This window comes from Sphaerodactylus townsendi, linkage group LG04 (assembly GCF_021028975.2).
Source record: "Sphaerodactylus townsendi isolate TG3544 linkage group LG04, MPM_Stown_v2.3, whole genome shotgun sequence".
NCBI lineage: Eukaryota > Metazoa > Chordata > Lepidosauria > Squamata > Sphaerodactylidae > Sphaerodactylus > Sphaerodactylus townsendi.
This window is the reverse complement of record NC_059428.1, coordinates 156093265-156119663: the sequence shown is the minus strand read 5'-3', so window position 1 is coordinate 156119663 and position 26399 is coordinate 156093265. Positions and strand designations below refer to the sequence as shown.

Sequence of the window (26399 nt, the reverse complement as noted above, 5' to 3'; positions counted from 1 at the left end):
TCCAGGGCAACTGCCGGCGCAAACCGACACCCGCTCCCCCCAATGAGGACAGAGAACCTCCCGAGGGGGCGTGTTAAAGGCAACCAATCGGAAGCAGGGGCTGGGGAGGAGCTCCGGAGAAAGCGAGCGGAGGAAAGCATAAGAGTTAGAACAGGCAGGAAAACTTCCGGTTCAGTCGAAAACACCAGCCCGCTCTTGTTTAATTGGGCCCCGCTTCGCGCCCCCAGGGGGACCCACAATGACTGAAAGATTTGGCCTTCCCTCCTCCATTTCATTTTCACAGGTGAGACTGAGAGCGACTGCCCAAAAGTCACCCAACGAGGGACTCGAACCCAGGTCTCACGTTCATAACTAGCTTTTCCGGAGCCTCCTATGGGGCAAGGGAAACTGAGGCGCTTCTCGTGAGGATGTCCCCTATAGGCCGTAGAAGACTCTGTTCCTTGCTCCATTTCCCCCTTCCCAATGTCCAAAGGGAGCCGGAAGTGACTATATAGACTATAGGGGGTCTGTGGGTTGTTGTCCCATGTATGGCGGTTGTCTCTGACGTTATCGCAGCGCGCCATGTGACAGGCGCCAGGCGGACCGGCGAGCCCACGACTAAGATGGCCGAAGTGGCAGCATCTCTGGCGGGGAAAGGGCTGCGCGCCCTTGGCTGGCGTTTCCACCGTGGGGAAGGTACGCGCGGGCAGTGAAGGGGCAAGCACTCGCCTCACCGGAGCCGCCGGCCTTCCCGCCCACCACAACCACACGGATACCCGGCTGTTGCTCCTCTTTCCCCCTCCCACTTTCATCCTTTTTTGCCTTTCTGGCTGTGTGTGCCGCGCACCCTGCAATGTAGGACGGTGGTGGAAGCTCTTGACCTCGAAGCTGGAATCCAATCTAATCTCTCTATGAGAGCCAGGGTGGTGTAGTGGTTAAGGGGTTGGACACGGATTCGAATCCCCACACGGCCGTGGGTGACTTTGGGCCAGTCACATGCCCTCCGCCACACCTACCTCACAGAGTTGTTGCGAAGCTGAAAGAGAGGAGAGCAGTGTGAGCTGCTTCGGGTCTCCACTGGTGGGGAAAGGCAGGAAGCCAACGCAACGTGTGTGCAAAGTGCCATCAAGTTGCAGTCAGCTTATGGCGACCCCATCTTATGGCGACCCCAGGCAAGTGAGAAGCGAAGGGGTTTGTCTCTGCTTTCCTCTGCCTCAGTGGCCTCCCGTCCAAAGACTTACCTTACTTAGCTTCTGATATAGATATTTATAGATATGTAGACATACATACGTACATATGTTCCAATGTGTTCCAAAGGCCTGCATAGTTTGGAATTCAGGACCCGCTGGCAAAATAGTGCTGGCCTGTTCTCTGAAATGCTACAGTCAGTGTGTAATGTTTGATGCTGAACACAAGTGTACACTTAAGAGATTTTTAAAAAGCCTTTTCCCCTAGTTAAAAAAAGCATAAGCAGATACTAATTTCTATGCCTTGCAACTAACAATTCTACTATATCTTGTGACATTGGTAATGACCTGCAAAAGGTTATGCTCTGTGGATTAAAAATAATATGGTGAAATCTTACGCGGAGTGGCAACCATCTTGACGTCAAGTAACTTGGAAGGTTGTAGCTCTATTTAGAATTGCACAGGAAAGGTTCAACTGGATTTTCCTCAATATTACCTCCTTTATACATTTCCAGTGGTTCTCTCGTCATTCTTGTTGAAGCAATCAGATTACTCTAGATTGATTTAAGAGTCTGTAGTTTGAGGACTGCAACTTGACCATACCCCTGAGCCTATTAATTTCATGATACTGTCCTGCATGTCAATCATTCTATCATGAAGCCGGATGAATTCTACAGTGGTTTATGTATGGTTTATGCAAAGACTGTGCTATCTGAGACTTTTAAGGAAACAACAACTGAATGGAGAACTCCTGGTGTCCTTTTACCGCGGTGCTATAGAGAGTGTCTTAACCTACTGCATCTGTGTATGGTTCTCCAGTTGCACAGTGGCAGATAGGAAGGCGCTCCAAAGGGTGATCACTACTGCACAGAGGATTATCGGCTGCCCTCTCCCCTCCTTGGAGGAACTCTATAATTCCCGAAGCCTAAAAAAAGCCCAAAATATTCTGAGAGACCTGTCTCATCCAGCACACTCTCTTTTTGAACTGTTACCATCCGGCAGACGATACAGGTCTATCAAAACTAGCACAAAGAGGCTTAGAGACAGCTTCTACTCTAGAGCTGTGGCTATGCTGAACTCCGCGGCTTCGTGTTGATGTGTTTGGGGCTGTGTAGGGATGGGTGGAGGAAGGGGAAAGTGAGGATGGGGTATGAATCTGAAAGTGTGTCCATCGAGGAATGCTGCTGTAAATTTCATTGTGCGTGCACAATGACAATAAAATGCTTATGCTTATTCAGAACTACTCTCAAAATGAGCAGACTAGCAATCTATACCTGTTTATGACTGCAGATTACTTTTTAAAAGCTACGTGACAAACCATGACAGAAATCTCATTCACTTTCCCTAATGAATGTTTTCTCTGTGCCAGTTTTGAGAAGAAGATGGGGTTTGCAGTGCACACACTCCTTTTGCAGGGATCGTAGCACTGGAACAGCCTTTGAAAACATCAACAAGCCAGTTATCGACCGTATAATCAGGGTGGATCACGCCGGAGAATATGGGGCGAACCGCATCTACGCTGGCCAGGCAGCAGTGTTAGGTCGGACTTCAGTTGGACCAGTGATCCGGGTGAGTATCTGTGACCTGTACGTTCTCTGCCCATTCTAAAGTCGACTTTGCTACCTTCATCATAATGCCAAACCAGGGTTTAGTTCAGCTTCACCATAGTTAAGCATACTTGTCCGAATACTTGCTACTCTGCTAACTGTGGTTTGTTAGCATTTTTGAAACTAATCGTTTTGGTTCTTAAGTGAACACGTGCATCAAACGCGCATGTTAAAAGCTACAGTACAGTTTTGTAACCGACGTAAGAATGTATTGCTGACCTTTGTAACCGATGTAAGAATGTACTGCTGGCCACTAACCTGGCTAGCTTTCAAAGGGGCTTGGACAGGTTGATGGAGGAGAAGTCGATCTACTATGGCTGCCAGTCTTGATCCTCCTTGATCTGAGATGGCAAATGCCTTAGCAGACCAGGTGCTCGGGAGCAGCAGCAGCAGAAGGCCATTGCTTTCACCTCCTTCAGGTGAGCTCCCAAAGGCATCTGGTGGGCCACTGCAAGTAGCAGAGTGCTGGACTAGGTGGACTCTGGTCTGATCCAGCAGGCTCTTTCTTATGTTCTTAAGGCCACTGCTTTCACATCCTGCACATGAGCTCCCCAAGGCACCTGGTGGGCCACTGCGAGTAGCAGAGTGCTGGACTAGATGGACTCTGGTCTGATCCAGCAGGCTCTTTCTTATGTTCTTAAGGCCATTGCTTTCACCTCCCGCAGGTGAGCTCCCAAAGGCACCTGGTGGGCCACTGCGAGTAGCAGAGTGCTGGACTAGATGGACTCTGGTCTGATCCAGCAGGCTCTTTCTTATGTTCTTATGTTTTCCACATTTCTAGGCAGTCTGACTCCCTGCATGATTTTTTTTTAAACAGCACATGTGGAATCAAGAAAAAGAGCATTTGAAAAAGTTCAACGAGTTAATGATCTCGTATCGAGTCCGGCCCACTGTTCTGCTGCCTTTCTGGAACATCACAGGTTTTGTGCTAGGTGAGGCTGGACTTGTTAGAATTTCCCTTGTCACATTCAGATGAGTGGATGGATTAGATGGGGCACCCGTCCTGATCTGAATGCCTTTCCAACAGGCGCGGGGACTGCCTTGCTCGGCAGAAAAGCTGCCATGGCGTGCACGGTGGCTGTGGAGGAGAGCATATCGCACCACTACAACAACCAGATCCGGACGCTGATGGAAGAAGATCCGGAAAAGTACAGAGAATTATTAGAGGTGCGTTATTATAGTTTTTGCAAGTTGCTTGGAATAGCCAACAGACAGCTTGAAGCAGGCAGCTTTCGCTGAAATAAAATCCACATCTCCCTGTGGAAGTGTTGGTGTGCCCAGAAGAAGCAGGAGGGAGGAGAGCCAGCGTGGTGTAATGATTAAGAGCAGGTGGATTCTAATCTGGAGAACTGGGTTTGATTCCCCACTCCATGAGTGGCGGAGGCTTATCTGGTGAGCCAGATGTGTTTCTGTACTGCTGCATGCCTGCTGGGTGACCTTGGGCAAGTCACATTTCTCTAGGAACTCTCTCAGCCCCACCTGCCTCACAAGGTGTCTGTTGTGGGGAGAAGAAGGGAAAGGAGCTTGTCAGCCACCTTGAGTTTCCTTACAGGAGAGAAAGGTGGGGGATGAATCCAGTATATATCCAAACTCTTCTTCTTTGGCCAGACATGGGCAGAGCTAGCCCAGCTGCGTGGGAGCTGCTTGCTTCTCATGGATTCACCTTGGCTTCAGCTGGGCGGGGCAGGGTGGGGGTGCTGTTCCAGCCTGGGAGGGAAAGACCAGGCATAAGCTGCACCTACGACCTTTCCCCACATGGCAGGCTGAAGCTATGCTGCCTATACTTGGGTGGCTTGGGGAGAGAGATCAGAACCCCTCAGAGCTGGACAAAACGGTCTGACACATGCTGGGAAGATGAACTGCCTATGCAGTAAGGTTGCTTTTTCACTGCCTGGTGTAACTTGGGGCAAATGATAATCCTGCTCCAACCAAATCCCTGTTCAAAAAGTCGAAAACGAAGCGATCAAATGAGGAAGGGGTGTGTGGGGGTTGGTGGGAAAGGGTTGAAAGGAGGCAGCCGTGGGCAAGGGAACGGAAGAAGAGAGGAGCGTCATTGTCATATAAAAACTCATGTCTTTGGGCATCTCAGAGCTACGAAAACAAAGAAGAGCATGTATGTATGTATGTATGTATGTATGTATGTATGTATGTATGTATGTATGTATGTATAACTTCCTTTTAAACAAATTTTAGTACAGCAATTCATATGGAACAAATTTATGGCATTCAGTAATTAGTAGACCATAACCATGGTTTAACCAACTAAGAAATAAATCATATTTTCAATATTTTTAAATCATATCCATTTTAGTAACGTTTTATAAAGTCAATCTCAATCAGTCTCTCAAATATAGATGAATAGAAAATCCAATTCCAAAGCCCTTATTGGCATTATAAATTACAGAGTTAGTAAAAAAAGGGGCATTTATCTGCTAACTGAGACATTAAAATACATTAAAACAACGTTGAACATTCAACATTCACGCACACATAAAATAGTTTAGCCGTTACTACTATGTAGGCAATGATTGCGCCTGACCAAATAGTTCCTAAAAAAACTCGCAACATTCTCACATACGAGATCACAGGAACCGTTGAGTAGAAAATTCATAGTAGATGGTAGCCTGACATCGTTTGAGCTCTCTATCAATGGACAGATGTATATAGAGCATAACGACTCGTACATTGGGCATTCCAATAATACATGTTGAACAGTCTCAACAACGGCCATATTACATTGGCATAACCTGTTCTTATATGGAGTGTTATTATACCTGCCAAGAGTCATAGCATTAGGCAGAGCGTTAAAATGAGCCAAAGTGTACGCTCTGCGTTGTTTGGGATTGTGCAAAATGTACAAATAGTTGGCACAATGGTCTGATCGGACAATTCCCAAGGCCTGTGGAGAGCAGCTTTTCCCCCCCTCCTGCACCATTTCCAGTTTCTCTCTTTCAACTAAAACAGACTTAATTTCATTATGAATTCTGATGGCAGACATAGTTTGGAACTGGTCGGCTGTTAAGCCCATGCTGTTAAGTTTCTTATCTGTGTCAACCAACCATTTCACAGAAGCAGATTCTGATAAGAGTTGATGTATAAAGCTATTTGGTTTGGGCTCAAAATGAATTTGGGTCCAGTACTTAAATGTTCTTGTCCATGCCATCAATTCCATGCTATTTTGTCCAGTTTCTCTATGTAGGGTGTCATAAGGGACACACCTTGGTGACCCTAAAATTCTTCGCAAAAAGTATGCCTCTACTGACTCGAAAGGTGATTTAATTTGGGTAATCCATATTGGGGCTCCATATAATAGCTGAGGGATTATCTTTGCATTGAAGATTGAATAGAAAATCTATATGGCAGCTAAGAAATGTGAGAAAGAAAAAGAATGAAATTGTTCTTCTTCTGCGGAAGACATCAACGAAAACGCACTTTGAAGCGCGTGAGGCGTTTGAGAGACTGATTGAGATTGACTTTATAAAATGTTGCTAAAATGGATATGATTTAAAAACTGTGTAATGGATGATTTTTGCTCCTATATAGGAATATATTGAAAATATGATTTATTTCTTAGTTGGTTAAACCATGGTTGTGGCCTACTAATTATTGAATGCCATAAATTTGTTCCATATGAATTGTTGTACTAAAATTTGTTAAAAAGGAAATTACACACACACACACACACACGCACACACATTGGTTCAGTGCAACCTCCGTCTTAGGTGTGTGACGCGCTTCTTTGTTTTCGTTGCATTACATTACACACATTGGGTTTTGTACGCATCTCAGAGCTAGCCTAGCCAGGTGCTCATCTTCCATTTTGTTCCATATACCAGGTAATAAAGAAATTCCGGGATGAAGAGCTGGAGCATCATGACATTGGGCTCGAACACGACGCAGAGCTGGTAAGCATCCCAGGAAACCTGGGCGGGCAACTGCCTTACCGGGGGCCGCGTGTCAGGTAGAGGAGGGCAGGGAGCTGTTCCTGTTGGCAGCAAAGGATGAGACATAATAATAGAGCCAGCGTGGCGTAGCCATTAAGAGTGGCGGACTCTGATCCGGTGAACTGGATTTGTTTCCCTGCTCCCCCACAAGAAGCCCGCTGGGGAATCTTGAGCCAGTCACAGTTCTCTTTGAACTCTCTCACCTTCGCCTACCTCACAAGGTGTCTTTTGTTGGGGGTGAGGAAAAGAAGGAGTTTGTAAGCTGCTTTGAGACTCCTTACAGGAGAGAAAAGCGGGGTACAACTCCGAACCCTTCTTTATGAGCAGAAAGGTGACAGCCAAATATCAGGGGAAGCATTTAACCCCTTATGTGTTCAGCAATGGCACTGGCTAATTAGAGGGGCGATGAATTCCCCTTGACTGACAGTCTTCAAGCAGTAGCTGGACAAACACTTCTCAGGGATGCTCTAGAGACCATAGATGTCAAACTCAGGCCCTCCAGATGTTCATGGACTACCATTCCCAGCAGCCCTGGCTAGCATGGCCAATTGACCCTGCTGGCAATGGGCTGATGGGAATCGTAGTCGATGAACACCTGGAGGGCCTGAGTTTGACACCTACGCGAGTCTAGACTGATCCTTCATTGAGCAAGGGCATGGACTAGATGGCCCGTATGGTCCCTTCCAACTCCGTGATTTCATGATTCCAATTTGGAATGCTTATCGGTTTTTGTGTGTCCCCCACCCCCACCCCACATTTGCAGAAGGAGCACAGTAGTCTATCTCTGCTCTTACCCTGCTGTGCTGATTTTCTGCTTGCGGGGCCTTCTTCATGCAAAGGGAGTGTTCACTGCCTGCAAATCCTTAATTAAAACACACGCTGGTGCTCCTTTGGCATAGAATTGTAGTCAGCCGACAAAGGGACAGATCCGCAATCGAACGTAACGCAAGGCGCTTTCCTATGTTTTGCAGATGTGATTCTCGGGATCCAAACGTTCTCGTACTGCATGATTCTTTGGAGTTATTGTATGTAAGCTACTAAATATTTATTTATTTATTTATTTTGTGCAGGTTCCGGCGTATTCTGTTTTGAAGAATGCAATACAGATTGGATGCAGAGCTGCCATATTTTTATCAGAAAGAATATAGTGGCTCTTTTGATCAATGGTATGATCCTGGTATTTCAAATAATGTAAAGGAAACCTACAATAGACTATTTTTTCCCCTTCTCTGGCTTATTTCATGTTTGGTTTGGTTGTTATCTTCTTGTTACGTATGACCAAGAAAATGTATGACCAAGGGGACGGGGATATCTTTAGGAAAGAACAGTTTCCACTCTAGTCGTGATTTTTAATTTGGAAAGGAAGTTTGGCCATATGTATGCTCAAAGTGTGGGTTTGACAGTATAGCATGTGTATCTAATTGCCATTATGCCAATATGGTGGGAGAAAATGTCACCCCCTAAAAGTATTACTTGGATGAAATGTAACAGCGGATAACACAAGTAGTTTAACACCACTGCTTACGTTAGATGGATGTAAACCTCCTAGTAATCAGTGGGACTTCAGAGGAATCACATTTAATCAATTGAACCGGTTGGTTTTGTTCACTGAATGACAGAGGTATTGCATAAGGGAATTTCCATATCCCGGTGTAGCCCACTCTAACAATCTTTATAAACACCTTGAAAAGGGACATCTTGAAATAGCGCCTGCCAGATGTTTAAAAGCCCTCCTGCCATGCTGCTCTGTGTCAGCAGATGGCGCTGTGGAGCTGCAGTCACCGGACTGTACATTGAGAGTTTTGTGACCACCTTTTTGAACAATCGCTGAAAATGCTCCTTTGAGAAAAAAATCTGGAGGGTTTGGTCTTTGTCTGAGGTGTAGACTTCAGATCTAGCTGAGGAGGATTCTTCTAACTCCGTGTCACCATCTGCATCTAAGAGGTGCAAGATTTTTCTCAGTGCTTTCCCCCCCTTTGTGTGTTTGTAGGGGGGGAACTTGAGTGCACAGATTCGGAATCCGCCTCCTGCCTGTCCGATTTGTCTTCTATGGAGGGGGATCACCTGACCATTTTGATGGGGGGGGCAGTGCATTTGTGTGTTTGTAGGGGGAATAGGGGGAACTTGAGTGCACAGATTTGGAATCCGCCTCCTGCCTGTCCGATTTGTCTTCTATGGAGGGGGATCACCTGACCATTTTGATGGGGGTGGGGGCAGTGCATCTGTGTTCTGCTCAGCCATCTGTGCACTCAGCCAGTATCGGGGGGTGGTATCCCAATCCCTTTGGATCTCACCTACCAACAGTCTGGGAGTCACAGGGGACACGTTACCCTTGCTCTCGAGATGACTCCAAAGCTGCCCTCATATTCTAAGACTGGTCCCAGTGACAAGGTTGTAGTGGGTTGGGGCAGCTCGGCTACCTGGACCCGTTCCAGCTTGTCAGCATCTTTCTTGAACTGTGGTGACCAGAACTGGACACAGTATTCACCTGTACAGCTCTGGGCACCGCAATTCCAGAAGGATATTGACAAGCTTGGAACGGTTGCAGAAGAGAGCAACCAAAATGGTAAAAAGTCTGGAATCCATGCCTTAAGAGGAGAGGCTTAGGGAGCTGGGGATGTTTTGTTTGGTGAAGAGAAGGTTAAGAGGTGACATGATAGCCATGTTTAGATATTTGAAGGGATGTCATGTTGGTGAGGGAGCAAGCTTGTTTTCTGCTGCTCCAGAAACTAGGACCAGGAGTCATGGGTTCAAGATGAAGGAAAAGAGATTCTACCTAAACATCAGGAAAAACTTCCTGACAGTCAGGGCTGTTCGACAGTGGAATGCCCGACCTCGGAGTGTGGTGGAGTCTCCTTCTTTGGAGGTTTTTCAAGAGAGGCTGGACGGCCGTCTGTCAGGAGTGCTTTGATTGTGTGTTTCTGCATTGCAGGGGGTTGGACTTGATGTCCCTTGGGGTCTCTTCCAACTCTATGATTCTGTTCCAGGTGAGGTCTGACCAATGCAGAAAAGAGTGGTGCTATTATGTCCCTTGATCTAGACACTATAGTCCTAGTGATCTGCAGGACGGGAATAATTACTGGCCAACCCTCCTAGGTTGTTGTCAAGACTACCCGAATAGTGCTTGCAGTATTCACCGAACGCTCTAAAGCGCTCTGCAAATGTGAAGTATTTTCTTTACAGATAAAGGCCTGCCTCAGCAAAGGGAAGGAGTAACCAGGAAATTCTGTTCCCCGTGAACAGGAATATTTACTTTCTGTCAGGCCATCTGCACAGCCTTCTGCAGGTGCTCTTTTCCCCATGGCCCTCGGCAACCGTGTGGGACTGGGCGTTTGGGAAGCTGTTGTGGCTCAGCAAGCCCGGCAAAGCAGCATATGTCTTGCACAAATTATGCACCGTTATCTCTCCTGTTACAATGTGCAGATGATGCGTCTGTCTCCCAGTGGGTGCAAAAGAAACAACACTGCATCTTTGCAGAGACGCCTGCTTCAATTACAGGTCTGAGGACAGTTTCTGCGTCAGTCAGTTGCCTTTTGGCTGGCGGCAGGATGCATAGTAAACTGGAGGGGAGAAGAGCCGTTTGGAGATCCCATTGCCATTCTGTATATCCTCATGAGCCACAGCCGGCCAATTTCCTCTCCTGGTTCTGGTGGGTTTTCCTGGCTATGTGGCCGTAGTCTGGTGGATCTTGTTCCTAATGTTTCGCCTGCATCTGTGGCTGGCAACTTCAGAGGTATATCACAGAAGGAAGTCTGTTACACACTGTATCACAGAGGGACGCCTGTTACACACTGGACAGTGTGCAACAGACTTCTCTCTGTGATACACCTCTGAAGATGCCAACCCCAGATGCAGGTGAAACATTAGAAACAAGATCCACCAGACCACGGCCACACAGCCTGGAATACCCACCAGAACCAGTTGAATCCAGCTGTGAAAGCCTTCGACAATACAATTTCCCCTCCCTTCCTTATTTGCTTCTTAGCTGCTGTCAGCTACAATTCTGCCATCCCGAAGCATATTTAATTCTCATGGGGCTATGTGGGTGTCTCTCCCCTCCTTTTTTGGTTATCTTACAAAGTCATTTCTTTCTTTTTGCAGCCCTGGGGAATCTCCCAAGTATGTAGAAACCCCCTTTCTCATCTATTGGTGGCCTCCTTTTGTGATAGGCAAGGGGGGCAGCCAATCGACTGTCAGTATGGGTCTGCCCTCCTCTTCTCTGTGGGCAGCCCAGGCTCAGATTTGTTCAGGTTTGGTCCTGCAGCTTCACCGCCACTGAAACCCCAGGCTTAGACTGGTGTCACTCAGCCAAAGATTGCGCTGTTGATCTACTTGAAGAGGAGGGAGTACCAAGAATGTGTTGTGTATACACCAGCCAGTGGCAAATTACTATAAGTAGCTCACTCGAAAGTTCATGGTTTCAGTGCCACCCCTTCTGGCCCACTGTTCTCACCCAGCCCTGGAGTTAAAAGGATGAAAACTGAATAAACAACGAGGGATCTGCTTGAAAGTCATCCTCCTGTGCCCACTTCAATACACATTTTCTCCCTCTTCCTCTCCCTCCCTTGATAGAGAGCCAGTGTGGTGTAGTGGTTAAGAAGAAGAAGAAGAGTTTGGATTTATATCCCCCCTTTCTCTCTTGCAGGAGACTCAAAGGGGCTTACAATCTCCTTGCCCTTCCCCCCTCACAACAAACACCCTGTAAGGTAGGTGGGGCTGAGAGAGCTCCGAGAAGCTGTGACTAGCCCAAGGTCACCCAGCTGGCATGTGTGGGAGTGCACAGGCTAATCTGAATTCCCCAGATAAGCCTCCACAGCTCAGGCGGCAGAGCTGGGAATCAAACCTGGTACCTCCAGATTAGATACACGAGCTCTTAACCTCCTACGCCACTGCTGCTCCAGAGACGTGGACTCTAATCTGCAGAGAGACGTGGACTCTAATCTGCAGAACCAGGTTCAATTCCCCACTCCTCCACCTGAGTGGCAGACTCTTAGCCGGCGAACTGGATTTGTTTCCCTGTTCCTCTGCATGAAGCCTGCTGGGTGACTATGGGTTAGTTACCGTCCTGTCCGAACTCTCTCAGCCCCACCTACCTCACAAGGTCGCTGTTGTGGGGAGAGGAAGGGAAAGGAGTTTGGAAGCTGCTTTGAGTCTCCTGAAAGATAAAGTGGGGTATAAATCCAAACTCTTTTCTCCAAAACTGCTGTCTGGGCGATTCCCTCTTTCCCCTGTCAGGCTCTCTGTCCGTCCCTCAGTCAGTGGTCTTCAAGCCATGGGTTGGGATTGGGACTCTTGGGTTAGTCATGGAGCCCCCCTGAGATGCGGCGATTTGTTAGTTTTTCTGCCATACCGAAAGAAGAAGAAGAAGAGTTTGGATTTATATCCCCCCTTTCTCTCTTGCAGGAGACTCAAAGGGGCTTACAATCTCCTTGCCCTTCCCCCCTCACAACAAACACCCTGTGAGGTGGGTGGGGCTGAGAGAGCTCCAGAAAGCTGTGACTAGCCCAAGGTCACCCAGCTGGCACGTGTGGGAGTGCATAAGCTAATCTGAATTCCCCAGATAAGCCTCCACAACTCAGGCAGCAGAGCTGGGAATCAAACCCGGTTCCTCCAGATCAGAGTGCACCTGCTCTTAGCCACTACGGCACTGCTGCTGCATCTCTCTGCACGCATGTCGACAGGAGCAACCGGACTGTGAAGGCTGGAGAGGATTTCTCCCTGACTCTGACCCACAGTTTCATCCTCACTATTGGTGCCTGGCTTGGGTTTCCTGGCTGTGTGTCTCTTAGTCCGTAGTAGCCCTGTTCACTAGTTACAGTGAACACACTGGAAAGTTTGAGCCCGGCGGCATCTTTTAAGACCAACCCTTAGGTCTCGAACCTTAACCCAATAAATGGACTCTGTGTTGTTGATCAGCAGCGTTTATTGATAAGCTCAGAGCACCAAAGCTTGGCAAAGCCGGTTCTGCTGAATCTGGACTTTGCCATCCCCTTCATCCCCATTGTCAGTCCACCCTCCCGTTTTTCCAAGAAGCATAGAAAGAAAGAGTCTGCAGAGCAGAGGTGCCCCAAGGTCAGCGACAGATAGTGATAGAGCGCCACCTGGCTTCCTGCCCCCACAAAGCCAATGGAAACACTCCTGTATCTCATGGGACCAAGGTGTCAGGGGGAAGCCTAGTTATTTACAAATCGTGTGAAACCATAAAGTAAAGATCAAAGAAAGAATGCCCCATAAGGCAGTGGTAACACAAAGCAGGCTGGTTACATATATCTTGTAGTAGCATTGATATATGGTTGCAAGCAGTTACATTGAGTTAGGAATGCATCTATATCACCTAGATATCACACACACACACACACACCCGACACCAACAAAGTTTTATTCTTGGTTCAACTTTTCATGCGCAACTTTTCCAGATATACGTGGATTATGATAAGCACGCTGTAATACATGCCCTGGATTTTCCTTTACATGTGAGTTAATTTTCATGGTGCGTTCAGCGTATGTACAGTTGAACGGGTTATTAAAACAGCACATGTACACAGATATTTGTTCCTGATTTCACTGGCAAAGTGAAGGCTCATTGGCTCTTTCTTACAGAGGTATATACGTGTGCTTGTCAGCCACCTTGAGTCTCCTTGCAGGAGAGAAAGGTGGGGTATAAATCCAAACTCTTCTTCTTCTTGTATGTGGGTTCACTGTAATGGGAGCAGGGCTCATAGCAACACATGATGAATGCCTGGAGTCCTGCTCACGGGACACCCAGGGTCATGTGCAAATCAGCTTTAGTGAATCCTCCACGGGGCTCAGATTTCCCAAGCCTCCCCATCTCCATAGGACAGTGATGGCGAACCTATGGCACGGGTGCCAGAGGTGGCACTCGGAGCCCTCTCTGTGGGCACGTACACACAGAGTTCGTCATGTGGGGGGTGGAAAATCACCCCCCACACACACACACATCTAGGCTGGCCTGGGCCACTGAGCACGATGTGCAAGCACTGCGGTGAGCAGGGAGGACTCGGCTGATGGCCCTGGTGCCTGTGCTCCAGGTGACTGCTGCCCGAGGGGGAAAGGGGGCGCAGAGGAGGCAGAGATGCTAGAGAGGCACAGAGCGGTGCACACAGGACTTGCTGGAGGCTACAGCAGGCTGGCCCCTGCTTGAGCGGGTGGGGCGGAGGAAGAGGGAGCCAACCATTTTTTTCTAAACTAAAACGTCAGCATTCAGGTTAAATTGCCGGGTTGGCACTTTGCGATAAATAAGTGGGGTCTGGGTTGCAATTTGGGCACTCGGTCTCAAAAAGGTTCGCCATCACTGCCATAGGATAAAGGGAATGGGAGAACAACAGAGTTGCAGAGAACACAATAGATGTGTGCTGTCCCAGTTGCTTCCAAAGGCTTGACTGTTTTAATATCTTTGGGGCAATCGAGTCAGAGGGACAGCGCACAATTGCAAACATTCTTGAGGGGAGGCACAGAGGATAAGAGGGTCAGAGGATATCTTTTTTCCTTGGCTAAGAGATTGTCTTGTATGGTGCTGTTTCTCCAGGACAAACAGTCAATGTCTTACACAAGAAGCGTAACAGCTACGCTGCCGATCTCATGGAACGACGCTCCCCGAAATAAGGAGTCTCACAGCTTAATCAGTACTTGTGCATGGAAGATAATTACCGACTGCCTACTTTTCTGTGTCTCGAATGAAGAGGGAAATCGGCATGCAGTCAGACATTCTTTGTAGACTGCCTCTTCTATTCTACAGGTCATCTTGTTAGTGAAATAGCCTCAGCACAGTTATCGGTGGCCTAGTAACATGTAGAAGAAGAAGAAGAGTTGGATTTATATCCCCCCTTTCTCCCCTGTAAGGAGACTCAAAGGGGCTGACAATCTCCTTTCCCTTCTCCCCACCCACAACAAACACCCTGTGAGGTAGGTGGGGCTGAGAGAGCTCCGTAGAGCTGTGACTAGCCCAAGGTCACCTGGTTAGTGTGTGCTGGAGTGTACAGGCTAATCTGAATTCCCCAGATAAACCTCCACAGCTCAGAAGGCAGAGCGGGGAATCAAACCTCCAGTCCAGTCCCTACAGTCCAGTTCCTCCAGATTAGAGTACACCTGCTCTTAACCACTACGCCACTGCTGTAGATTAGACTACTGCTATGTATTGAGTTCTGGAGGGGGGTGGGGCGGCTGAAAGACAGTTTGGAAAGAGCAGCCCAGACCTTCTCTGATGGATATGTTAGCACCCAAGTAGCACCGTAAAGATAAACAAGAGTTTTAGGAAAAGAGGTTTCAAGGGTCAGAGCTCTTACTTTGTGGCTAGGCACAAAAAATAATTCTAAAAAGCTGCACCCCACTTTGGCTTCTGTCCCGTTCCAACATTTGTGTATTTTTGGCGTCACCTGAAAAAAGGTGTGTTCTACCTGGATAACCGGATTTCCACCTAATTTTGTTGGCATAAAAGTGCAACCGTTCAGGTCTAGGCAAGCGTACGCGAGCGACGCCGGGTGCGTGCATCCTTTCCCGCAGCAGGTTTGAGGAAGAGCCAGAAGGAACTTGAAAGCCGGTAAAGTTTTCACTTGTCAACTGAGGAAACACAAATAACGGTTGGGGCCTGAGGTGATAATTAAAGCGGTTTCCAAGAGGTGTGTGAAAACGTCCTTCTGTTGCGAGGGCTGTTCGTTTTAGAGCTTGTTTTCGTTCATGGTATATGCAGCCTGCAAAAAAAAAAAAGTTGCGCTGCATCTGAAAACTTGTTCAGTACTTTGTGACGTTCCGGCGCCGTTCTGCTGCTGCCTGAGCTATGGTTGCACTTAATGACAACTACATATTGTCAGGGACTGGTTATGATAACTCAGCCGGGCAGGGAAAGGAACTTTGGACATGCTCAGACGCACTTCGGCCCCTTCTGCTCATGCACTTTCACCCACATTCAATGCACTTTGTAGCTGGATTTTACTGGGCAGAATAGCAAAATCCACTTGCAAACAATTGTGAAAGTGGATTGAAAGTGCATTATTCTGCATGTGCGGAAGGAGCTTGAGTGGTGCTAGTTTGAGCCCCCTGGGGTAGTAGTCTGCCAGGAAATGTCATGTTTTTCCATAGAGAGACCCTCCAAGTTTTTAGATATATATTTTTATATTTCATATTTTTTTCCTAGAGAGACCATCCCTCCATTTCTGCTTTCTGAACCTGGGAAGACATTCCTAGGGAACCTGGAAATCCCTGCACTTTTTGCTTGCTGGCATCTGGAGGCGCATCTGGAGGGATCCTCCCCAGATGTTGGGGCGGGATCCACCCTGTGCGCCCCCCCCCCCCCCAATCATCCCACTCCAAACTTTGGCATTTCCTCTGAGCTCATCCAGGCAGGGGGGCGGGCTCCTCCCTCGGAAGAGGAAGCTTTGGGGGAACTTGGAAGTCACGGCTGCTGCTGCTGCTGGAGAGGGCCGGCCGGGCTCGCCTTGCCCCCCCTCCCCCCCCCCGGGAGCGCGCGCAGGAGGCGGGCCGGAGCTGGCTTGTCCCGGGACAGGCCGCCTTGGAAAGAGGAGGGGACGGGAAGGAGCCGCCCCAACTCCCAGCAAGGCGGGGAGGAGAAGCCCAGATCGGGCCGCTGGAGGGGGCCAGGGCGCACGGCTGGCTCGGCTCGACGGGGACTGCTTTGGAGAGGAGGCGACACTGACGTTGCAGGGCCAAGCCATGCGCTCTTGGCACGCTCAGAGGCGCCCTCGCCCGGCCTGAGCCATGGCCGCCTACCGGCTGAACGTGCGCGTCTTCTGGCCGCTGGCCACCTGCGGCTGCATGGCGCTGCTGGGCCTCTGGACACGCGCCGGCCCGGCTTGGGAGGCCGCGCTGCTGCTGGCGCTGCTGCTGGCCGGCCTGGCCTTGCGCCCCCGCCGCCTGGCCCCGGGGACCCCCGCCGCGCCCAAGTTCGACCCCCGGCGCCGGCGCGCCGCCTTGGAGGACTTTTACGCGCGGCAGCTGCGGCTCTCGCCCCACGTGCTGGGCCACAGCCGGGCGCACGTGGGGCTGGTGCTGGGCGAGCTGCTGCGCGCGGGCCGGGCGGCGGGGCGGCTGGGCTTGCGCGGGGCCTGGGTGCCGGTGGGCAGCGCCTTCGAGCAGCACCAGGTGCGCAGCCCGGACGCCTTCGACGTGCTGGTGCCGCTGCGCCTCCCGCCGGCCGCCTCGTTGCGCGTGGAGCGCAGCCCGGGCGGCGGGGGCGGCGCGTGGCTGTGCGCGCTGCGGGTGGCGGCGTCGGGCGGGCTGAGCGGGGCGCTGTGCGCGGAGGAGGCCGGCGGGGCGGGGCGCCTCCTGTCGGCCGCGCTGGTGCTGCGCTGGTTCCAGGGCCACGTGCAGCGGTGCCTGGGCGCCGTGCGCTCCCGCCTGCAGGATCGCGCGCACGTCACCTTGGCCGCCGGCCCCGGGCGCCCGCTGGCCCTGCGCGTCGTGCCGCGCTCCGACTACGTCTGCTGCCACCTCTCGCTGGCCGTGCGCCTCATCCCGGCCGTGCCCGTGGGCCAGGCGCTCTACCTGACCCCCTGGCCCGCCGCCCAGCCCGGCGCCCTCTGGACCCTGGACGTCTCCAAGCCGGAGCAGCGCCTGCTCAGCTGGCTGCGGGAGCACGGCCCCGCCGACGCCTGCCACCTCAAGTGCCTGCAGATCCTCAAGGGGCTGCGGGATCTGGGCGGCCGCTCGCTGGAGCAACCCTTGGCCTCGCAGTGGGGCCAAGTCCTCTCCTCCTACCTGCTCAAGACAGCCCTGCTGGCTCTCCTCCTGCGGGGCCCGATGCGGGCCTGGGCGGACCAGCTTCTGGTGGAACGGCTGGAGGATCTGGTCGCCTTCCTCGCGGACAGCCTGCAAAGGCGCGTCCTGCTACACGCGTTCCTCGGCAACTCCGCCCTCCCCGAAGCCATCGGCGTCCCCAAGTTGCTCAAGGAAGCCTCTCCCGTCAACCTGCTGGCGGACTTCGAGGGCCCCACCTTAGACAAGGTGGCCGCCCATCTCCTGAACACGTGGCGGCAAGCGCCCCACATCATCCGCATGTACAGCGGCCACAGGTACCAGAAGACGCATACGGTCTGAGATGGTGGTCTTGCAGACCCAGAGACAACTGAACCCTATACATTCTGATATCTACAGGAAGGTGAGCCGTCCCATTCGCATGGATTATCTTTGTGGGTTCCTTGGACATGTACAGTTCTTCATTCTACCTGCATTCACAGATCCGAAAAACGATTCCTAATGGATTCCTAATGGAAACGATTCCATCTTCCTCTGAAGGGCATAGTCACAGATGCAAACGAAACGTCAGGAAAGAATGTTGCTAGAACACAGCCATGCAGCCCGGAAACCACACAGCACCCAAGATTCCTAAAAAGATACTGTATGTGCTTCTTCACAGCAGGCATGGCATGAGAAGAGGCATTCCTTGTTCTCCCACACCGGAGGGAATGCTTCTTCCGAGGGGTCGCTTGCCATTATTGTTTTTACGTGGTCTCCTTCGATTTGTGTTAAGAGAGAGAAATCGTTCCAAAGAGAGGACAAGACATTGTTTACATTGATGTTCTGCAACAGGTGGAAGAGGCATTCCCTGCTTTCTCTCTCCCTAGGGATGCCTCTTTTCAGAAGCAATTTGCCATGGACTTTTTTTTGATAATTTAAAAGTGGGTTTTGTGGGGATCGGTGGTCTCAGGGGCACGTTCCAGCCGATCAAAACGGTTTTAGCCGATTTCATCTAACTGCTTAACACTCTGGAGGCCGTGGCCTTCCCCAAAATAGTTGTATAAGTTGATAAAGTGCCTTACGCTTGGATATTTCTTGCCCGATAAGTGTTCCCTTTGAGGTATTATGGACAAACAGGCAGGTAATTCAGCCTGCCATCTTAGACACAATTCTTACCATTGTGTAAGAGGTGGTAAAGTTCTTCACAGTGTGGCTTTTACAGGGTAACTTGCACATTACAATGCCTTCTGTCTGTCCCCTTTCTCAAGTTCACAGCTTCTGTTTTGGGAAGGAGTAGAACAGCGCATGGTGTGGAGGAATGGGAAATTTAACCCTCTTTTCCTCTGCTTTTTTCTTGCTGGAAAAAGTGGTCATTCCTTGTTTTGTACCCTTGTTTTATACTCCTCCCGAAGGACTAAAAGCGGCTCAGGGGATGCTTTTCCTGCAAGAAAACTGCAGGGAAGCAAGGAAATAAATCTCTCTCCCTTTTTCCCTGTCGGTCACTCCTCGATTAAACAGTACAGAGGCTGCACTTTCAAAATAAAACAAAGAAGAAAGTGTCCCGAGCCCTTCTTGTGGATCTGACATCCTCACGGGAGCAGTGCCACAATGGGGGCTGCAGAGGGAATATTTGGCCCTATGCCTTGATCAGAGTTTGAGGGGCTTTCTGGTTGGCTGTCAAGGATCCGGGCAGAATGGCCACGTTCCTCGCTGCTCGTCATTGAGATTAGAGGTTGACCCAAAGGTTGTGTCCTTGGGACGGTGGAAATGTCTTTCGAAGTTTGCAGCAAAGTGCAAGCTAGTGGATCCTTGACAGTCGCGCTTGGAGGCCGATCTTGGAGGGGTGTGTGTGTGGAATCTGTGCCCCTCTCTATGGTGCATCTTTTCAAGGCGAGTGCCCTTTAAGCTTTACCCGCTCTGAGGTGGTCTCTGCATGGCCAGAGAGGCGCTCTGTCAAAAGCACATAAGGGTTTTTTTTTTGTCTTTCTCCACTTCAGATATTTGAAGTGGGAGTTGGGTGGCGCATTTGCGGCGCATGATTGTGAGCATACTTTCAGCCCAGTTGGAATTTGAGGGGAGGGCATCCGTCACATGGTTGGGCTTTTCGCCAAAGGACCTGAAATGTTACTCTGAGGCAAAATGCGACAGCAAGGTCAAAAACCAATGACTAAGAAGCAGTGTGGGTTTCAGTAATGTGTCGGAACAGGGAATCAAAACTCTGAAATGAGGCAGAGGGAACAGGATATATTCAAAAGGAAGGGCACCTTGGGGACTTGTAGGCAAAGCATGAGTTTGGAGACCAAAAAGAAGAAAAAGCACTTTATTTTTATAAGGACTTTCCTTGTTTGTGCCTAAAAGCTTTCTTTGAAACATGGAGCCTTAACGTGTATATATAAGCTGCAGTTTTTATGGAGGGCACGTGTTCTAATCCCGAAAGCTCTTACAAAAGACCAGGCCAAATGTGGTTCTGGATTGTCTGGGGAGGAACCTGGGCAAAATTTTAAAGGTTTAAAATTTGTTCTAGCCTAAGGTTAATCTTTATGCTTGAAGGAGTGTTGTTGCACTTCATGGTGCCACCAGATTCTTTGTTGTATTTTGCTTTTAACCCCTTTGGAATGACCAGTTTAGATCAGAATCACAGTGAATTAGGGGTGGGGGTGAGGTGGGATATTCTTCCTATCTTGGACGACTTTGCTGATTGAAACCCAACTGTTTCAATCTGCAGACATGGACTTTTCAATTAAAACCACAAAGGGGAAAAAGGACAGATCTCAAAACAGGGAGTTGTAAGTGGTTATAATGGATATGCTGTTGTAAGTGGCCCAGGTTTACCGTGCCAGATGTGTTCAGATTGGTGCTGCTTAGATTGGTTTTTTTTAAAAAAAACCTTAGAAGTGTTAAACCCAGCTTCCACAAACCCTGCTCTGACTTATATGACCAGTATTTCCTTTGAAAAACAAAGAATTGGAGAGATCTGTTTAGGAGTGTCTCAGGATCCTGTCTAGCTTGGCCCTGTAGAGGATTCTGCCAAGTCTAAAACAGTATTTTGCTTTGAACAGCTGCCTTGTCGAAAGCTCCCTTCCCAGTCTGTAATTTTATAAAAAGAATCTAGAAGACTTGCGTAGAGTTTTGTGTAGGTAGTAATAACAAACTTGCCGGGTGGCTCACCCTGTGAATCTCCCAGCTATCAGTCAGATTTTCCCAGACCTTGGATGTTTTAAGGTCAACAGAAGTTTTGTTTGTCCTTCCTGTTGCAAAAGATGGCATGTTGATCCTTTTTTTGTATGTGTCTCAGTTGTGAGCCCAATTGGTTTTCCTCCCAGGGAGACGTGCAAGAGATTGGAGCTACCGTATGACGTTGTTCTGAAACCAAAGTTCTGCAGATGGGTAGTATTTTCAAAGCCCGTTGTCATTTCCATAGGACTTGTATGAGCTTAAAGCGCGGAAGAAGAATTTGGTCTTAGAAGCAAAATGTGTAAAGAGTGTGGCTTCTAAAATGAGCTTTTCCTGTAGATTCTTTGATTACCAAAGGCTGGGGGGGTGGGGGGGTTGCATTATTTATTTATGTTTTATTTATTTATTTAAAACAGTTTTGTGCCACCTCTTCAGAGACCTGCTTTAACGCATCTCAGAAAATACAAGTCAAAACCAAAAACATCACAATTCTTAAAAACCCAGCCAGTAAAATCTTAGAAGCATAAAAACGGCATTAAAAAATCCAGCCGTTGCTTTGAATAATCCTAGGGAGGCATTGCATTTCTAAACGTCCTAGCAGCTGTAACACAGCCCCACCCTTAAACTAAACTAAACTAAACTGGAGATTTGTTTTTAAACTTTAATTGCTGGCATCGGTGTGATTGGCTAGTCCAGGGGTGGGCAATTATTTTTTCCATGGGGCCGCATAAGAAACAGAAAATATTGTGGAGGGCCGGGCCAAAAGGCAGGGGGGCGGGTGGGGGGGGGGGGAGTTGGGGGGGGGGGGGGGTGGGGGGGGGGGGGGGTGGGGTAGGGGTGGGGTGGGGGGTGAGGGGGGTGGGGGGGGAAGACTAGTATAAGTTAAAGTTATGCAATGAAAAAGTGAGGTTGCCTTCCAAAAAATGTAATTTATTCACACAAATTTCTCAAAACAATGGTAGACAAAATGTTAACATTTTTTACTATTTGTGACTCGTACGGGCCAGTCAGGGTCATCTGGCGGGCCGGATGTGACCCGTGGGCCGTACAATGCCCAGGTCTGCCCTACGAGGAGAGACTGAGGGAGCTGGGGATGTTTAGTCTGGAGAAGGCGAAGGTTAAGGGGGGACATGATAGGTATGTTTAAATATTTGAAGGGATGCCATGTGGAAGAGGGAGCAAGCTTGTTTTCTGCTGCCTCAGACACCAGGACACGAAGTAATGGATTCAAGGTGCAGGACAAAAGATTCCACCTAAACATTTGGAAGAACTTCTTGACAGTAAGGGCTGTTCGACAGTGGAATTCACTGCCACAGAGAGTAGTGGAGTCTCCTTGGGGGGGGGGGGGGGGGGGCGGGGGGGGGTGGGGGGGGGGGGGGGGGGGGGGGGGGGGGGGTGTGGGGCGGGGGGCTGGGGGGGTGTTCGTGGGGGAGGAGGGGCGGGGGCGGGGTGGTGGGGGGGGCGGGGGGGGGTGGGGGGGGGGGGGGGTGGGGGGGGGGGGAGGTGGGGGGCCGGGGGGGGGGTGGGGGGGGGGGGGGGTGGGGGGGGGGGGGGGTGGGGGGGGGGGGGGGTGGGGGGGGGGGGGGGGGGGGGGGGGGGGGGGTGGGGGTGGGGGGGGGGGTGGGGGCGGGGGGCGGCGTGCGGGGTGGCGGGGGGGGACGGGGGGGGGGGGGGGTTGGGGGAGGGGGGGAGGGGGGGGGGGGGGGGGGGGGGGGGGGGGGGGGGGGGGGGGTGGAAGGTGGGGTGGGGGGGGGGGGGGGCTGGCATCTTCAGAGGATCCTCTGAAGATGCCAGCCACAGATGCAGGCGAAACGTCAGGAGAGAATGCTGCTAGAACACGGCCATACAGCCCGGAAACCACACAGCACCCAAGTGATTCCGGCCGTGAAAGCCTTCGACAAATTTGACTACATTTGCCATTATTTCTTTGCTTGTTCCATTCACCAAAATTGAGGTGAGGGTTTTCCTTTCTCTTCCAGGATGTTTCGTCAACGTTGGGTTGATGAAATTATGCCTTTCAGTTGCTAACAATTTGCATGAGCCAGAACATGGATAGGATCGGTTCGTGTCCCAGATGGGGTCTTTCTCGTAAAAAAACCACAGTCCTAAGAAAGCTTCTCACTCGATTCTAAAGCATGCTAATTCTGAAGTCTTCGTGGTTCAGCTCTTAAGGGAGTAGATTGCCTTCGATTGCAGCCCAATATTGGGCACAGCGTTAGCTCCCGCCAAAATCAGTGGGTCTTGCCCCATTTAAAAGTACTCTTTGATCCTGCTGGTTTTGGGGAGAGTTGTTCTCGACTGGGTCTACTGATCTGCTTGGGACGGCAGCCTCGGACGACCCAACAGTTCTCTGGATTGCCTCTATTGACCTTAATGGATTGGAGTCTTATTTGAAGAACTCCTCTGCAATCGAAGAGTGGTGATGAAGAGTCTGTTGAACTCCTGGTCTGAAAATGGGTTTATTTGTGAGTCAGCTATCTTGGTCGGTGCTCCGCAGGCTTAATGCAAAGGCAGCTAAGTTCTGTCCAGACAGCAGAAAATGTGACTTGAGGTCATACATGTAATTTTTAAACATTTTTTTCCAAATGCAGCCAATGGGGGTACCGTTGGCTGTTTTCTTCCTGGGCTCTGTTCTGATATAACCCTTGCGAAGCCCATGAAGATGTGTTCCAGTGTACAAGTGAATTGGCCCCATGTAACCTTCATTGGCCCCTTGTGACCTTCATTGGTAGCTCAACTTCCACCTTTGTTTTGTTTTCTCAAGTTACCTATTCTGACATTGGGTCATTTGAGTTTTGTTTTTGACTGTAAAAAAGGAGTGGTGTTTCCCTTTCATCTTAAGTGCTTCCTCCAAAGTTACAGAAAGTTGGTTACCTGGGTTCCTTTTGTATAACTTTCTTTCTTGCACTGCAAGGCAAACAACTTCTTTACACATTTTATAGATTACTTTTGTAAGAATTTACTTCCAAGGTAGTACTCTGTTAAGTTTCTGTACGTTATAGTCGCTTAAGATTTAATGGACATTTCTGACAGCAATAGCAGAGATGATAGCTAAGAGCTGCCCCGTGAAAAGATCTAGCCGTGCTGAATTTTGTCTCAGATTGTGTCATCTGATTTACAATGCAAGGCTGAAAACTGACCAAAAAGTTAACGGAAGCAAAAGTACAGCTGACACGGAAGCAGAAGTTGCTGCCTCTGTGAATTTGAGGCAATTATGTGTGATTTCAAATTTTTGAACTCTGTATGTGCTTTGGAATAATGACAAACGTTGTATTTGGTACTATGTTATTTATGGTTGTTAAAATGACTGCAACGGTTGGACCAGGCCACTGAATTCTAAAGGCAAAAAACTTGGGAATGTAGGAGGGGTCAATTATCTTTAAAATGAAAGCGGCACTATTGAAGTCGACAACAAAGATGGAAGATTAGTTAGCAGTAATGGAAGAATGGACAGTTGTCCTGTTGGTTGCATAGGGTGGAGAAGGTACGGAGGAGGTATCATGGTAAAATAATGTGTTTGAGGGTTGGACAGGAGGACGAGCTAGAAATGCCAGTGGTTGACTAAGGTCAAGATTGTTCCAGACATCATAATATGGCAGACAGGGTGGGGGTCCAGTTTGTATAGCAAATGGAGTATGCGGGGGGGGGGGGAGTGTTGTATGAGTAACCCTATTTAAGGGTCACAGACTTCTGATCTGGAAGATTTGGTACTGTATTGCAAAGCAAACAAAGGGCTCTGCCTTTCTGGGATCTGAGTAATTATTTAAAAGCCACACTTTCAGATATGCTTGGTCACAAATCAAAACCTATTGGCAAGCTCAGGGCCCTATTAGATTCACTGCTGGGTGTTTTTTAAAGTGCCTCCATCTCTGGCCACTCAGACTTGACTTGGCTGGTATGAGTCATCCATCTGTCGCTGCAAAATTAATCACTAGGAGATGAGAGCAGGTTTACAAAGTTGCGGGCCGAGGGGTTGTTGATTAAACAGCGCTGTTGCCTAATGAGACAATCTCTGTTTAAATTGGAGACCTGTACGGCGAAGCACGTCGTTTTTGACACCGCTGTGTGGCTTGTCTCCCCACCTGACATACTTTGAAAGCACTAAAACCCAAACTGAGCTGTTGTATCTCAGCTGTTGCGAGGTAAAAATGCATTTAATGCGGCCACTTCCCTGATCTCCCAGTGTGAGCCTTAATGGCATCCAGGTGACAGACAGACAGGAAGGCTTTATAAACAGATCTCATGTCACAAACAACTACAGCTAGCATAGGCCCTAGTAATTTATTTGCAATGCTGATTTAAGATTTGCAATAGGGTAGAACTTTCCCTTTTGTAAAGTGTTCCTGTGCCTTTAAGAGTTGCACTGAAGGGAGGACAGAGGCGTGGCTTATTCAGTCTCCTGACCATGCAACTCTTAAAGGTAAAGGCTCAATTTCGACCGCTGTATGTCTTCCAAGCCCGTTTGTATTATTATTTATCAACTAAGAACTTACTTGTGTTGTGCTAATGTATTCTTATTTTGTGCGTTCAGTCTCTCTGCAAAACCACCTATCCAGTACTGAACTTGCAATACGCAATTGTGGTACGATTGCTGTCATTGATGATTGATTGGGTCGCATTTGGAGCCCTTTCACACATTTCTGACAAGCACTAAAAGGAGAAGCGCAAGTTAGTTGCGTTTTCCAAACTTCTGCCTTCTCTAGCACTCAGGAAAAAGTCACCCCCCCCCCCTCAAATGTTGCACACAGTTGGAAACAAGAAGGGTGACTCATTCCTGTCTCTTTTTTAGACCTTGCTGGAGGATGCAATAGCATTCCAAGGGTTATTTAGGTACCAGCACGGGGGGGGGGGAGTTGTGCTTAAGATGTTAACTGAGTTTTGACTGTTACAACTTTTCTAGAGCTGAAGATTTGTTTGAAAAACGAACTTTGCACTTCCATTGTTTTAGTGAAAAGCTGCTCTGATTCAAAAGGTGCCGTTAATAATAAACAGCTGTTTTGAGATACCTGTGCCCGTTTGTTTGTGTGCTGAGGGAACATTTAGAAGAAGAAGAGTTTGGATTTATATCCCCCCTTTCTCTCCTGCAGGAGACTCAAAGGGGCTTACAATCTCCTTGCCCTTCCCCCCTCACAACAAACACCCTGTGAGGTAGGTGGGGCTGAGAGAGCTCCGAAAAGCTGTGACCAGCCCAAGGTCACCCAGCTGGCGTGTGTGGGAGTGTACAGGCTAATCTGAATTCCCCAGAGAAGCCTCCACAGCTCAGGCGGCAGAGCTGGGACTCAAACCCGGTTCCTCCAGATTAGATACACGAGCTCTTAACCTCCTATGCCACTGCTGCTTTAATCAAGAAGTGGATCTCACTGAAATTAACAGGACTTGCAAAAAGTCCCTGAAAATGTGCAGCGATGCTTATAAAAGGATAGTTGGCTGTGTGTCTGCAGCTACTTATACCCTCACACCAATGGAAATGTTTCCACAGTCAAACTGGGGAAAAGCAGTGCACAACTCCACAGAGGAAACGTTTTATTACCGTCCTGGAAACACAGCAAGCAACTTCTGCGGAAAAGGCCCAAACTTGACAAACAGGCCACAGTTAAGTTTTGGAAAGGACAAGAATTCCATTTGAGGGGGAAGGGTATTATTTTATCAGACATTTAACCTATTAAAATATATTTTAGCATATGTGTTTTATTACCTAATAGTCAGGTGAGTACCCCAAGCAGGTTTCAACAGCATGCCTCCCAACAATCAAGAGAAAACGCTTTTAAAACCCCCCAGCAGAATTTTTAAAGGGAGAA

The 26399-nt window shown here is 49.1% G+C and overlaps 2 protein-coding genes across 4 annotated transcripts; both read left to right on the top strand.

Moving 5' to 3' along the window:
- Positions 1-512: 512 nt before the first annotated feature.
- On the top strand, positions 513-7944 carry COQ7 (coenzyme Q7, hydroxylase). Of its 3 annotated transcripts, none has more exons than XM_048492959.1 (6): positions 513-675; positions 2536-2735; positions 3591-3705; positions 3801-3940; positions 6610-6678; positions 7788-7944. In XM_048492959.1, exons 1-6 carry the CDS (start codon positions 528-530, stop codon positions 7863-7865), a joined length of 750 nt encoding a protein of 249 aa, XP_048348916.1. In that variant the 5' UTR covers positions 513-527; the 3' UTR covers positions 7866-7944. The 3 variants fall into 3 exon arrangements, with proteins under 3 accessions (XP_048348916.1, XP_048348917.1, XP_048348918.1); XM_048492960.1 differs by having other exon boundaries at positions 7689-7812; XM_048492961.1 differs by lacking the exon at positions 513-675 and adding an exon at positions 682-1151.
- Positions 7945-16449: 8505 nt separating this feature from the next.
- ITPRIPL2 (ITPRIP like 2) lies at positions 16450-20064 on the top strand. Its single transcript, XM_048494188.1, has one exon. The coding sequence runs from the start codon at positions 16450-16452 to the stop codon at positions 17785-17787; it is 1338 nt and encodes a 445-aa protein (XP_048350145.1). The 3' UTR covers positions 17788-20064.
- Positions 20065-26399: the final 6335 nt, after the last annotated feature.

Excerpts from the sequence above, each read along its gene's own strand:
- ITPRIPL2 (XM_048494188.1), top strand. The coding sequence starts at position 16,450 with ATGGCCGCCTACCGGCTGAACGTGCGCGTCTTCTGGCCGCTGGCCACC.
- COQ7 (XM_048492959.1), top strand. The coding sequence starts at position 528 with ATGGCGGTTGTCTCTGACGTTATCGCAGCGCGCCATGTGACAGGCGCC. Across the intron at positions 676-2,535 it reads GCGTTTCCACCGTGGGGAAG|TTTTGAGAAGAAGATGGGGT; the intron begins GTACGCGCGGGC and ends TCTCTGTGCCAG. Across the intron at positions 3,941-6,609 it reads AGTACAGAGAATTATTAGAG|GTAATAAAGAAATTCCGGGA; the intron begins GTGCGTTATTAT and ends TCCATATACCAG.